Raw genomic sequence first — 15,000 nt, forward strand, 5'->3', positions numbered from 1 at the left:
TATATACGTTTATATTTTACTTTATTTTTTATTTTATTTATATATATATATCTTTCATCCTGTTGCTTTTTTATATATTTGATCTTTTATTTTGTGTGTTTATTTGTATCTTCAAGTTGTACAGTGCTACTATGACAAGAAATTTCCCCTTGGGGATTAATAAAGTATCTATCTATCTATCTAGTGGGGTAATATGGCACTATGAGCTCTCTAGTGGGGTAATATGGCACTATGAGCTACTTAAGATATGATGGTGCATCACCAGTTAAGGCTTTGTAGGTGAGGAGAAGGATTATGAATATGATTCTCGATCTTACAGGAAGCCAGTGGAGAGCAGCTAGTACAACGTTTCTGCATCGCTTTGAGACAGGATGTGCCGGATTTTTAAATGTTCCGTGGGTGAAAACAGGCAGTCTTTGAGATCTGTTTCACGGGGGAGCCAAAGGACAGGTCCTGGTCAAAAATAACTCAGAGATTCCTTACGGTGGTGGTGGACGCCAGAGCGATGCCATCCAGAGAAGCCATATCAACAGATACTTGATTTCTGAGGTGTTCTGGGCCGAGTAAAATAACTTCAGTCTCATCCGAGTTCAGCAGCAGGAAGTTGCAGGTCATCCAGGTTTTGATGTCTTTAAGACACGCTTGAAGTTTAGCGACCTGGTGGGTTTCATCTGGCTTGATCCACAGATATAGTTGAGTATCATCGGCATAGCATGTGAGGTCCCGGGACACGGGTGTTATGTGTACAGATTGTAAAGCCCTCCGAGGGAAATTTGTATTTGTGATTTTGGGCTATATAAAATAAACTGAATTGAATTGAATAGTGGGCCATTTTGACCCGAGGACAATGGCAGAGGGTTGGGGATATGTAGAGTCGGTCTTTTTGACCCGAGGACAACGGCAGAGGGTTAGGGATATGTAGCCTGGCTCATGAGCTTCAGGATGTGAGTCAGTGATATACAGTGCACAAATAATTTTACTGTTTCCCCAGCGAGATTGTCATAACCCCTAACCCCTATCCCCATATTAAAAAGAAAATCACAATGTTGTATTGATTGTTTTTAACAACAGCAACAAATACAGTATCTTTAGAAAAACACTTTATATAAACAGATGATTTGAAGTTCACACAGTACAGTTTGGAATCAACAGACAGCTTGGGGGATATTTTGTAGGTAAAATTAAATTTGACAAAGATCTGTGTTCCGCCAATGAATCACAACCATAACAGGAAGGAGGCCATCACGCTGAAGGATGCCTGACAGGTTCGGAAATAGTTGATGGATACCAGTTGGCCTGAAGGGCTGCAGCTGCAGCACTTGTCAAAAAAAAATCTGGTGTGGGAGGAATTCCAGAAGACTTTGGAGAATACATTTTTGGTTGGCCTCAAAGGGGTAGATCCAGACCATGCTGGGAACATTATGTGTCTCACCTGGCTTGAGACCGCCCCAGGGTCCCCTAAGGGGTAGACCCAGAACATTATATATCTCACCTGGCCTGGGACCGCTTCAGGGGGCCCAAGGAAGAGCTGTAAATCCTGTTAACCTGCTAAACCCACGACTCAAGCCCACTTTAGCTTACGATGATGGTTAGGAGCTAGTAAAGAGGGTTAGGGTTTAGTAAAGAGAGTTAGGGGTTAGTAAAGAGGGTTAGGGTTTAGTAAAGAGAGTTAGGGGTTAGTAAAGAGGGTTAGGGGTTAGTAAAGAGAGTTAGGAGTTAGTAAAGAGAGTTAGGAGTTAGTAAAGAGAGTTAGGAGTTAGTAAAGAGGGCTAAGGGTTAGTAAAGAGGGTTAGGGGTTAGTAAAGAGGGTTAGGGGTTAGTAAAGATAGTTAGGGGTTAGTAAATAGGGTTGGGGGTTAGTAAATAGGGTTAGGGGTTAGTAAAGAGGGTTGGGGGTTAGTAAATAGGGTTAGGGGTTAGTAAAGATGGTTAGGGGTTAGTAAAGAGGGTTGGGGGTTAGTAAATAGGGTTAGGGGCTAGTAAAGAGGGTTGGTGGTTAGTAAAGAGGTTTAGGGGGTTAGTAAAGAGGGTTGGGGGTTAGTAAATAGGGTTAGGGGCTAGTAAAGAGGGTTGGGGGTTAGTAAATAGGGTTAGGGGCTAGTAAAGAGGGTTGGTGGTTAGTAAAGAGGTTTAGGGGGTTAGTAAAGAGGGTTGGGGGTTAGTAAATAGGGTTAGGGGCTAGTAAAGAGGGTTGGTGGTTAGTAAAGAGGTTTAGGGGGTTAGTAAAGAGGGTTGGGGGTTAGTAAATAGGGTTAGGGGCTAGTAAAGAGGGTTGGGGGTTAGTAAATAGGGTTAGGGGCTAGTAAAGAGGGTTGGGGGTTAGTAAATAGGGTTAGGGGCTAGTAAAGAGGGTTGGTGGTTAGTAAAGAGGTTTAGGGGTTAGTAAAGACCACCGTTGGTCCAAACTGTCCTGTGTCAGAACCCTATTACAGTCTCACTGCGAATTATAAAATGTGAACACAACTACAAACTATAAATAGATATATTAAAAATAAAAAAAGACATTTTTGTTCAATATCTCTGTAAAACAGCATCCATACAATCTTTACATGAGTGTTATTATTATTATTCATAACAATCATTGTAATCTCAGTCACAGCATATAAATAGTGTTTGGGTTATATCTGAAATAAAAACTTGTATTCATAATGATTTCAAACTCTCTCTTGCTCAATCACAAACTGTAGCTAGAATGAAAAACACCATGACAACATGATGTTCCCGCCCCTTTGTGACATCACAGAAGGGGTCGTCGTGTTGGGAAAATGGAAAGTAATTATTTCTGTAATAAATAATGTTTGATTGTTAAACTTCTGTTAATTATATTTAACGTTCCATGACTCTTTGTTCAGTAAAGGAAGTATTGATCAGTGCTGGATGGTTTAGTGACACCTGGTGGTGCCTACTGGTAAAAAGAGATGTTTCGGACAATAAAAAGCCCTACCCAGGTGCATCATGGGAAGTGAAGGATGTAGTGTTTTGGGACTCAAACTGAGGATAGTTCTAGGTCGGCTGTTTTTAATGTTTATCTCAAGCAACAGCTTGAGGGTTAGGGTTAGCCTAACCCCCCCACAAAATTCTAAATAATTTTAGGGAGGAATTATCCAGAATATTTAATATTATTATTATTGTATATTTAGTTATTTCTTTCTACTATCCTTATAGGGACGACTCAAAACAACACCTAAAACAAACAAAAACAAACACCTTTACTATATTTTTCTGTGAGAAAAGTTTAAACAATTAAAGATCCCTGATTGGCTCCAATGCATGTCAATCACCCACTTGTCCCACACTCCTCCAGAGCAGCTGTCCAATCACAGCCCTCCAGCAACTCCTCACACTTCAACAGTCAAGGAAGAAGACGCTCAGAGACTCCTGACCAATCAACATCAGCCTTCTGTCAGCGCTCTCCCTTGAGCCCGCCCCTTCTGTGGAGTGAGCAATGATGGGATCATCCACCTTCTCTTCTCCTGTCACTTCCTCTGCTTTTCCCATCTTCTCTTCCTCTCCTTTGTAATAATAATAATAATAGCTAGGATTTATATAGCGCCTTTCATGAAACCCAAGGACGCTTAACAAAGACATAAATAAACATAACAAATGCAACAGTAGCTAGAGGACATAGGCTTTGGTGAAGAGGTGAGTTTTGAGGAGTTTTTTGAAGGTGTCCAGAGACGGTGTGTTGCGGAGCTCTATGGGGAGAGAGTTCCAAAGTGTGGGGGCTGTCACACTGAAGGCTCTGTCCCCAAAAGTTCGCATTTTTGTGTGAGGGATGGAGAGCTGACCCGTGCCTGAGGATCGAAGGTTCCGGGACTGTGTGTAAGGGTGGAGGAGGTTAGATAGATACTGAGGAGCCAGGGCATTGAGGGATTTGTAGGGGAGGAGGAGGATCTTGTAGGTGATGCGGGACTTGACCGGAAGCCAGTGGAGGTGGATGAGGGTGGGGGTGATGTGCTGCCAGGGTTAGGGTCTTGTACCAGTCTTCTCATTCCTCTCCTCCATCTGTCTCTGGTGCCTCCCCTTCTCTTTGGCTCTCTGTCTCCTCCTCTTCCTGTCTCTCGTCCTGTCTCTCGTCCTGTCTCTCTTCCTGTCTCTCTTCCTGTCCCTCTTCCTGTCCCACTTCCTGTCTCTCGTCCTGTCTCTCTTCCTGTCTCTCTTCCTCTCCCACTTCCTGTCCCACTTCCTGTCTCTCTTCCTGTCTCTCTTCCTGTCTCTCTTCCTGTCCCTCTTCCTGTCTCTCTTCCGGTCCCTCTTCCTGTCCCTCTTCCTGTCCCACTTCCTGTCTCTCGTCCTGTCTCTCTTCCTGTCCCACTTCCTGTCTCTCTTCCTGTCTCTCTTCCTGTCCCTCTTCCTGTCCCACTTCCTGTCCCTCTTCCTGTCCCTCTTCCTGTCTCTCTTCCTGTCCCTCTTCCTGTCTCTCTTCCTCTCTCTCTGTCGCCTCCTCTTCCTGTCTCTCTTCCTGTCCCTCTTCCTGTCTCTCTTCCTGTCTCTCTTCCTCTCTCTCTGTCGCCTCCTCTTCCTGTCTCTCTTCCTGTCTCTCTTCCTGTCTCTCTGTCGCCTCCTCTCCCTGTTTCTTTTCCTGTCTCTCTTCCTGTCCCTCTTCCTGTCTCTCTTCCTGTCTCTCTGTCGCCTCCTCTTCCTGTCTCTCTGTCGTCTCCTCTTCCTGTTTCTCTTCCTGTCTCTCTTCCTGTCTCTCTGCGTGTCTCTCTTCCTGTCTCTCTTCCTGTCTCTCTGCGTGTCTATCTTCCTGTCTCTCTCTCTCTTCCTGTCTCTCTGCATGTCTCTCTGCCTGTCTCTCTTCCTGTCTCTCTTCCTGTCTCTCTCTCTCTTCCTGTCTCTCTGCATGTCTCTCTGCCTGTCTCTCTTCCTGTCTCTCTTCCTCTCTCTCTGCATGTCTCTCTTCCTGTCTCTCTGCCTGTCTCTCTTCCTGTCTCTCTGCGTGTCTCTCTTCCTGTCTCTCTCTCGCTTCCTGTCTCTCTGCATGTCTCTCTTCCTGTCTCTCTTCCTGTCTCTCTGCCTGTCTCTCTTCCTGTCTCTTTGTGTGTTCCTGCTGGTAGCCTGGGTCTGTTTCTTCACCCAGGTCCTGGTCCTGATTTAGTCCAGATTTACATCCTGTCTCTGTTGAATCCAGAGCTGTCAGCTGAGAAGGGAGAGACTCCTTCCTCCTGAGACCTACAGACAGACAGACAGACAGACAGACAGACAGACAGACAGACAGACAGACGTTCATCAGTTATGAAATATCACATTCAAACATTATTAAACAATCACGACATCAGAGGTCTTTAAATAAACATTCAAACCTAAAACATATGGATCGTTGTTCAAGGTGGGGTCAAGAGGGTTAACCCTCCAGCATAATGTAACAACAACAACAGGAACAACAACAACAACAGCATTCTTAATAACAATAACGACAGTATATTGTTCACCTGCGGGCGTCAAGACCAGAGCCTGCAGGATGTCAGACAGAGAGACGATGCCCACGATACGAGAGTCCTCATCGACGACAACGAGCCTGTGAACCTGCACACACAGACACACACACACGCAGACACACAGACACACACAGACACACGCACACAGACACACACACACACACAGACACAGACACACACGCACACACACACACACACACAGAGTTATTGGTGTGTTTGAGCAGCAGGAAGAACAAACTCTTTCATAAACTCAATACATCAGTTTCATTTAATAATTTATAACAACTACTTTCATATGAATCACTGAACAATCAAGCTATGAATGAAATGTGTGCGCTGAGTGATGTTTGTTGACCTCGGCCTGGACGATGCGGTCCACGATGGTCTCCAGTGTTTCCAGTTTGTTGCACTTCATGACTCCTTCAAAGTACTGGGATCGATGTCTGAGGGCCTGAGTGACCGTCAGGTCCAGGTTGTTGTACGTCTTCTCCGCCGCCAGGTTCTGTAGGACAACACTCAGGTTTCCTCTGCTCCTTCAGACAGTGAACACAACTCTAAACACGACAACACTTAGGTTTCCTCTGCTCCTTCAGACAGTGAACACATCTCTAAACACGACAACACTCAGGTTTCCTCTGCTCCTTCAGACAGTGAACACAACTCTAAACACGACAACACTCAGGTTTCCTCTGCTCCTTCAGACAGTCAACACAACTCTAAACACGACAACACTCAGGTTTCCTCTGCTCCTTCAGACAGTGAACACAACGCTAAGCAGGAAAAGAATGTTTCCACATTTACTCACAATGACGTCAAACTTGGAGTAGATGTCCACCACTTTACCTGCAGACAGAATCAGGGGTCAGGATCACACCGTGGACATATCATTCATATTTTGTTGTTGTTGTTTACCGTTGTGGTCAACGACGGGTAGAGCGGAGACGCGGCGGTGCGTGAAGACGGACAGCGCGGTGATGAGCGGCGTGTCGGGGTGGATGAAGGCGATGTGGGAATAAGTCCCCACAGACAAGTCCTCCAGAGTCTGCTTCATGAAGGCCGGCATGGGCATCTCACACACCTGACACACACACACACACACACACACACACACATCACTGAGGCAGTTCCATTCATCATTCCTGTTGTAATCCCCCGTCCACATCATTGTACTTCAACACACCAGTGGCGGGCAGTCAGAGCCAGCTAAGCCTTCTCTGTTGGCCTAAACAGAATCACAAAGTTATTGCTATTTTATAATTTAATTGTTTTTCACAAATACACTACATGTATTATAATTATTAGCTTATTTTCTCATGCCACAGCTCCTGTCTTCCTCTGTTGCTCTGCTTCCAGCCTGCAGCGCTGCTTTCAGTTCAGCTGGTATTAATGAGAGCTTTCATCCAATCAAATTTCACCTCTATGTCGCTATGGAAGCAGAGCGCCTCTAGCTGGTCTTTGCCGATTAAAGTACACGGAGACGTTATCGTGATGTCATAGTCTTCAACCAATCAGATCTTTAGTTTGACGTGCTGGGCGTATTCTTTGACGTAAAAGTGCCTGCATGCTGGCTCTGGACGTGTGATTGGTCAGTGGGTCAGCGTGACTTCTGTCAACAGAAAGCTAGCTAGCTGCTAGCAGAACTCAGTAGTAGTCAGAAGAGTTCAGGCTGAAACAAGAGAAGTTATGGCATGTTTAGTGTTTTGTTTGCTGTAGTTTTTTAACACTCAATGGCTGAAGGAGGAGAAACGGACTTGGTGGTGGATTTACTGACAACGCCTTTCTCACGGAGGGTTACGGGCACGTTTGGCGGTGACGATCCTAATATCGACTTCCACTGTCGACCGGACATTTTCAGCCCGAAAACGGGAGGCTCGTCTGTCCTCACTGGTTAGCCATGCCCATCGAGAAGGAGCTGGTAATGGAAGCGCACCGATAAACTGAACAACCGCGTCACTGAACTGTTGAACAAAGAGAGGAGGATGGACTTTGTCTTTAAGTGAACAGCATCTGGTGAGTGAACTGCTTTGTGTTAGGGTTAGGGTTATCTGCAGGGGCGTTGTGTTAATGTGTTTCTGGTGTAGTTTTATTATAGTTAAAATCGTTCCTTCTGATCGTGGCTCGTGCTCTTCAGTGTGCAGTGTTTTAGTGCCGCAGTTTAGTTGGATTGTTTTGTCCTGTTTTGTTATAACTAAATGTGACTGGTGCTTGTTGATGTGAACTACATGCATTGTTCGTTAATGACGCCGAATCCCGTCATGCGCGTATTTATGTAAACTATATCAGACGGCACAGAAGGCCCAAGTAGAAAATGCACTGCAACACACAATGATGTAAAAAGTGGATCAGACCTGAATTATTATTACATTATTAAAATGACAGATTTCTCTGCGTTAGAATATTGTTGGGAATATTTGTGATAATGTAAGAACACAAGTCGACAATATTTATGACAACGGTAATTTTTTTTAATTTTAATGTGGAAAAGTTACATAATTTAGACCTTTAAGTGAATGTATGTGAGTACAAGTTGACGTATTATCCTCTATCATGATATTATTATGACTAATGAATGACATGTTTCATGTCACATGAAGACTCACAAAGAGCTGCAGGAACTTGAGAATCCTCTTGTGAGTCAGGATGTAGAGCGCGTTCCCGCTGACCGGGTCAATAACCGGCAGCCGGTGGATCTTATTCTTTATGAGAGAGTGCACGGCTTCAAATATACTGTAGGGGGAGGGAGAGGGAGAGGGGAGAGAGAGAGGGTAGAGAGAGGGGGGGAGAGGGCATGAAGTTAGATCAACAGGTTTACACTTACACGTTGGTTCAATATCCTCTTCTTCCCTCTCCTTGTTTCCTCTCATCTCAGTTCCTCTTCTCATTGTTTCCTCCCATCTCCTTGTTTCCTCTCCTTGTTGCTCCTCTCCCCTTGTTTCCTCTTTTTGTTTCCTCCCCTCAGTATATTTTCAGCAGGTAATAAAAGATTCAGTGATGCTCTGGAGCAGTGGTCGCCAACCCGTCGATCGCGATCGACCGGTCGATCTCGAAGACTTTCCCCATCGCTCGCAAAATAAATTCAGAAACACATTGGGCCTCATTCTCGAACATTTTCTAAAGTGTCTTCTGAAATGTTTTCTCACGGACTTCTAAAGACCAACGTCAGAAAAGATGTCCGACCTGATTCATGAACGCCTGAAAATGGGTTCTTACACAGGCGAAGCGTTCTCAGCTGTGCTCCCCGTGCACCTGGATTTGCATACAGAAACGCCCTGCCGGCTCCTTATAAGGATGGCATGCAACTGAAGAGCCCTGTGCACAATGGACAGACTCCACAGGCAACACGAAAACATGTGACCTTCAACTAGTGAGTTAAAGAGAAAACACAACTCAATTGTGCGTGAAGTGTATTTATTATTTGATTTGAGGGTTAATGGAAAGATAATTCATTTAATTATATCTGACTGATATTTATGTGTTCAGGACATTTCTGACCACATCCAAATAAATATCTTAACTTTACCAATTCAGATATTTTACAAAGTAAAAACTGAACTGATTTTGTATCTTTCAAATAGATAATTTCTAACATTTTACTAAAATTATGCTTCAATTCAAACCGTTGATAAATACAATAGTTAATATGGTAGTTCACCAGCCTGCTCATTGGAAATGTGTTTTTTCTTGTTCATATGGTGTGCGGTTAACAAATAATTTCCTTTTCATGTTGCACTGAAATTAAGTCATTTAGTGTGTTCTTGGTCACATCCAATTGAAAGCTGGACCAAAGTGTTTGCTTTCATTCAATTACAATTAGGCCAAATAAAAAGCCTCACGTTGTGAGTACAGTCTGGACAGTCTTTCTCTCTCAAAGCCTCAATAGGTAGATCTCACCTGTCACAGAGGCAGAGGTCAGGGATCTTGGGCTTAAAAAGGTTGGTGACCACTGCTGTAGAGTGTAAATCCTACTCTGTATAAACTCTCTCACACACACACAGACCTACACACACACACACACACACACACACACACACACACACACACACATACCTGGCTCCAGGAGAGATGTGGACCAGGGCCTTGAAGGTCTCCTGCAGGTAAAGCTCTAACATGGACGAGATCAAACAGCTCAGATCATGTTGATCATATCAAATACAGATTGAAATATATAAAACAATATTTTTACCTCTCCACGTCTCGATTTTATGTTCCTCCAGCTCGTAAATCTGAACCTGACATACAGAGAGAGAGAGAGAGAGAGAGAGAGAGAGAGACAAAGAGACAGAGAGAGAGAGAGAGACAGAGAGAGATTTTTTTTTTTTGATTTTTACAAAACACTTTATTTACATATTTTCAAAGTTTTACAAATACAATCAGTGTTAATGTAATAAATAACAATAAATACAATAGAATCCTTGTTCTACAGTTTCCCTTTTTTTTCCATCAGTTAGTTAAAAAATATGTAAAAGACAGTTGACCGTCCGAAACCTTGCACAGTGTGTTCTTAAAACACCACCGCTCTACGAACGACTCAAGGTCGGAGATGTGGTGATAAAAACAGAGTCTTGACCGGAGGTTGGTCCTCCACACTGCCGCCGCTTCCCGCCCATCCCCATGCTCGACCTGCCTCTTTCTGCTCGTGTAAATCGCCAGTTTAGCCTGGCCTGAGATGAAATTGAGGAGCTGCCACTTGTTTTTAAAACTTTTGTTGTAGCCCGCTCCCATAATAAAAATCCTCTCAGTAAAAACAACGCCGAAGCGTGTAAAAACCGATGTTAAAAGAGAGAAGAGACTGGTGAGTCTCTTACACTTAGTAAAAACGTGATAAACTGTCTCACGTACTCCGCAAAACGGGCATCCGCTAAAAACAGCTGGGTTAAGAACAGAGATAAAAGCGTTTTTGAGGGGGGCTTTGTATAGGAGCCTCCACTGCGGGCTGGGGCCATCTTGTCCCCACTTCTTTGCCCACACAGTGGGGGGTCTGCCGCTCAGTCCGACCTGGTGGATGCACTTCACACAGTTGCGGTAGAGAGTCTCTTTGTCTGCTTCGTATATTGTCAGTTTTGCAGGGTGTACGACTCTCAGAAGGGGGCCGGTCTTCTCTCCCAGGCCTGGGCTCAGGACGATGTCCGGGTAGGGGTCTGCAGTGTCGCTTCTGGTCTGGCTGCCCATCAGGAGGTGCCGGTCTTTCTGTGTTAGCCTCCTGGACCAGAGCCCCAGTGTCCTCCCAGCCGCTCGGAGAGACTGCAGCCCCAGCAGAGAGCCCAGGGCCTGGGCGTCGGTCAGTGCCGGCCCCACTGCATCCACCAGCTGCTGCAGGGTCAGGGTTCCAGACTGGATCAGCGCCGCCGTCAGGCCGTGTGTAGTGTGGTCACTGACGTCCAGCCTGGCTCCATTGACCAGTGGTTCTCTCAACAACCAGTGCAGAGAGTTGGCTTCCGGGCACCTTTTGTGGTTAAAAAGGGCCCACGACTTGAAAACACCCTGATAAAAATCAGGCAACATAGTCAATTTTAAGAATTTAGGATCCATTAAAAACAGAGCATCATCCAAACCCAGGTTATTGGCACGCCTCAGGATGCTGCTGGCCACATCTCTCCACACCAGATCTGCCGGGCCTGTGAGGTACCTTTGAATAAAACGCAATCTAAAAGTGGCAGTCCGGCTGGCCAGGTGGACAAGGCCCTGTCCCCCCTCCTCCCTGGCTAAAAACACAACCCCCTGCGGCACCCAGTGCAGACCCCCCCAGAGGAAATCCACCATCTTTCTTTGGATCTCCGCAAGTAGGCCTGAGGGGGGGTCCACACAGGTTAGCCGGTGCCACAGCTGGGATGCAACTAGGTTGTTAAGAACCAGCACTCTCCCTCTGAGCGACATCTGGGGGAGCAGCCATTTCCATTTTTCAAGTTTCCCTTCAACCTTTTTTATGACGGTCTCCCAGTTCTTCTTTACTATATGGTCTGCTCCCAAAAACACCCCTAGGTACTTTAGACCTCCTCTCTTCCATTCTAGGTTTCGGGGGAGAACTGGGAGACCGCCGCGCCACTCACCGACAGCGAGGGCTTCACTTTTCCCCCTGTTGACCCTCGCTGCCGATGCCGAGCTAAAATCCTCTACGATACCCGCTAAAATATCGACCTCGTCCTGGTTCTTAATAAAAAATATAATATCATCTGCATAAGCAGATAAAATCAATCTTCCATTAAAACCTGGATAAAACAACCCCTGAGTGCTGGAACGTATTTTGTGGAGGAGAAGTTCAAGGGAGAGAGCGTAGAGCATCCCAGACAGAGCACAGCCCTGCCTGACCCCTCTACACACTCTAAAAGGAGCACTCAGACTGCCGTTGATTTTCAGCACACTCTCAACATCCCTGTACAGCACCTTAATCTTGGCTATGAAACCAGTGCTGAACCCAAAACTCTCCATCACTTTCCACAAGAAACCGTGTTCAACGTGGTCAAAAGCTTTTTCCTGGTCCAGGGAAATCAGACCAGTGTCTACACCTAATGAACTAGAGACATCCAAAACATCCCGAATTAGGTGGACGTTGTCCACCATGGACCTGCCAGGGACGCAGTAGGTCTGGTCCCGGTGGATGACCTGCTCCATGACCCTCCCCAGCCTGGAGGCCAAAGCTTTGGACAGGAGTTTGTAATCCACGCAAAGCAGTGACACAGGGCGCCAGTTTTTGATGTCCTGCAGGTTACCCTTTTTGGGCAGCAATGCTAGGACTGCCCTCCTACAGGACACTGGCATGGAACCCGAGGCCAGACACTCATTAAAAACCTCCGAGACATCATCTGCGATGATGTCCCAGTAGGCCTTGTAAAACTCCACTGTGAGCCCATCGATGCCAGGAGCCCGCCGTCCCTGCATGCCCTGCAGGGCGGTCAGCAGCTCCTGCATCTGGAGGGGGGCGTCGAGCTGTGAGTTGGTCTCTGCGGAGACCTGGGGTAGTCCCCCGCAGAAACCCTCCAGGAGAGCTGGCTCTTCCTGGCATTCTGTGGCGTACAGCTGTTGATAAAAGCTCACAGCTCGCCCTCGTATCTGGCCCGGGTCCGTCAGCTCCTGCCCTGTGTCAGACAGCAGTGCGTGGATTACCTTCCCCTGCCCGTTCTTCTTCTCCAGACTGAAGAAATAGTGAGACGGAGCATCCATCTCGGTGATGCTCTGGAACCGGGACCTGACCACGGCGCCCTGCACTTTACTACCCAGCAGGTCGGCTAAAGCCATTTTTTTCCCTTTGAGGTTTTCAATATAACCTCGATTTCCTGTGGACTCACTTAAACGTTCTAGTTCCACTATATCGGTCTCTAGATCTTCCATAGATCTGGTGCTGTCTCGTGTGACGTTCAAAGTGTGCTGTTGACACAGTAGTCTTATTTGTGTCTTACCGTGGTCCCACCACTGCTTAAGACTACTAAAATCACCCTTCCTCTGTCTAAAAACACCCCAGAAATAAATAAAAACCTCTCTAAAACTCTTATCAAATGTTAAAACAGAATTAAAATGCCAATAAGCACTTCTGGGTAAGATGTTTCTGATAAAAACATGAGACAAAACAAGAGAGTGATCACTAAAACCAGCCGGCATATTGGCACAACTCCTAAAGGTGCTAAAATGATGCTTAAAACAATAAATACGATCTAGCCTAGCTGAGGAGACCCTGCTCTCTCTGAGGTGGGACCAGGTGTACTGCCTGGAGTCTGGGTGCATCCTCCTCCACACGTCCACCAGGCCGTGAGAGCGGACCAGCTGCTTCAAGGCGTGCTGAGAGGCTGGATGAGGCTCTGTGTGATTACGGTCTAAAACTGCATCCTCTGTGCAGTTAAAATCCCCTCCCAAGAATAAAAAATCCTCCGTTGAGCAGCCATTTAAAACTCCATCTACTTTGAGTAAAAACTGCTTCCTCTCTGCACCGGATGTTGGAGCATACACGTTGATAAAAACAGCAGAAAATGTGTCGAACCGAGCTTTGACTAAAATAAGCCTCCCCTCGATAAAATACTGGACCTCCAGTGTGTTGGGTTTAAAAGCCCGTGAGAAGAGGAAGCCCACTCCTGCGCTGAGGGAGGTGTTGTGGCTTAAAACGACTTCCCCTTCCCACTCCCTTCTCCAGTCAGGCTCGTTGTTAAAATCACTGTGCGTTTCTTGTAAAAAGAGAACGTCCATCTTTTTCATTTTGGAAGTTTCATAGATAGACGTTCTCTTCTGGACGTCCCTGCCACCATTTACATTTAAAAGCCCTATTTTTAAAACATCCATGGTGGATAGAGTTAAAATGAGAACCAACCAATAAAACAAAAACCTAAAAGACCTTTCCAGAATTGCCCCTTCCATGAGTGTTTTGTTGTTGCCTTGCTTTGGTGACGAGTTTCTTTAATCTAAAACCCTCCTGCTCTGTGAGGCCAGGCTCCCCCTTCTGGCTCATGTGGAGCCTGGCCGAGGCGATAAAAAGACCGAGGTCTGGGAAATGGTCGCCAACCTTCACCTGCTGGTTCTTGGTTTTTGTTAAAAACGCTTTCAGTTTGTCAAGTGTAATCGTTTTGCTTTTTTGGCTGCTGCTAAAAACAGCGACATCACTGCTGTCCGACACACACCCATCCTCCGCACTCTCATCAGTCACACACTCATTTGTCGCCCCCCTCCTGCTCGACCTCCTACATTTTGCTGCACTCTTCCTTTTGTTTTTGTTTCCTTCCTCCAGCACCACTTCCTCCATCTCCGCTTCCTCCACCTGCTCACTCCACAGCACACTGTGCTCCTCCATGTCCTCTTCCTGCTCCTTTGCCTCTACGCCTTCCTCACCTGCCTTCTCCTCCACCTGCCTCACACACACACCACTCACACCAGCCTCCACCTCATCCTCTCCCACTTCACCCAGAGCACCCTCCCCTACCGGAGCAGTCTCCTCACCCACCACTCCCTCCTCACACAACAAACCCTCACCCAAAACCCCTTTTTCACCCGTGGCCACCTCCACCCCCGGTACCTCAACTGAACTGGGTCGGCCACACCGACGGGGCCCCGCAGAGAGCTCCGCGGAGCCGCGACCGGCCGCTCGGCGGGGGGGGGCAGCGGACGCGGACGTCCCCGCGGACGCGGACGTCCCCGCGGACGCGGACGCCCACGCGCCCGGACCGGGCCGAGCCGGCCCAGACGCGGACGTCCCTGCGGACGCGGACGTCCCCGCCCGGTCCGGACGCGCCCGCAGCCGACCCGGGCGGCGCCGGTCCAGACGCGCCCGCAGCCGAAACTGGGCCGGGCGGAGCTGGCTCGCCCCGCCTCGGACAGGCTCTCACCGTGTGTCCCTCCTCTCCACAACCGAAACACCTCATCCCCGCTGAAGTGGCGTATATTGTGTAATCATAATCATCTACTTTCACAATGAAACGGAGGTTGAGCTCCTCGTTCCGATTGTTCAGTATCATATACAGTTGTCTCCGATGAGACACGACGTGTTTCACAACAGAGACTTACACCCAGACAACATCCTGCGGATCGGGGACGCCACCTTCCCGTGTCTGGACAGCTCTCTGCTGAGGAACTCATCGGAGAT

At 47.0% G+C, this 15,000-nt stretch overlaps 1 protein-coding gene across 1 annotated transcript in view; it reads right to left on the minus strand.

Annotated features, from left to right (window-relative positions):
• Positions 1-5,020: 5,020 nt before the first annotated feature.
• The window catches only part of LOC306750665 (5'-AMP-activated protein kinase subunit gamma-2-like), a gene marked incomplete at its 3' end in the record, with an annotated part of 13,694 nt that continues 3,714 nt past the window's right edge, over positions 5,021-15,000 (minus strand). The window contains exons 4-11 of the mRNA XM_079234132.1: positions 9,625-9,670; positions 9,489-9,543; positions 8,042-8,168; positions 6,354-6,519; positions 6,247-6,284; positions 5,797-5,943; positions 5,436-5,529; positions 5,021-5,175 (exon numbers count right to left, since the gene is read on the minus strand). Coding sequence (XP_079090258.1) covers positions 5,021-5,175; positions 5,436-5,529; positions 5,797-5,943; positions 6,247-6,284; positions 6,354-6,519; positions 8,042-8,168; positions 9,489-9,543; positions 9,625-9,670 — 828 coding nt within the window. The remainder of the gene's footprint in view (positions 5,176-5,435; positions 5,530-5,796; positions 5,944-6,246; positions 6,285-6,353; positions 6,520-8,041; positions 8,169-9,488; positions 9,544-9,624; positions 9,671-15,000) is intronic.

Source organism: Taurulus bubalis, assembly GCF_910589615.1.
Source record: "Taurulus bubalis genome assembly, chromosome: 18".
NCBI classification, from domain to species: Eukaryota; Metazoa; Chordata; class Actinopteri; order Perciformes; family Cottidae; genus Taurulus; species Taurulus bubalis.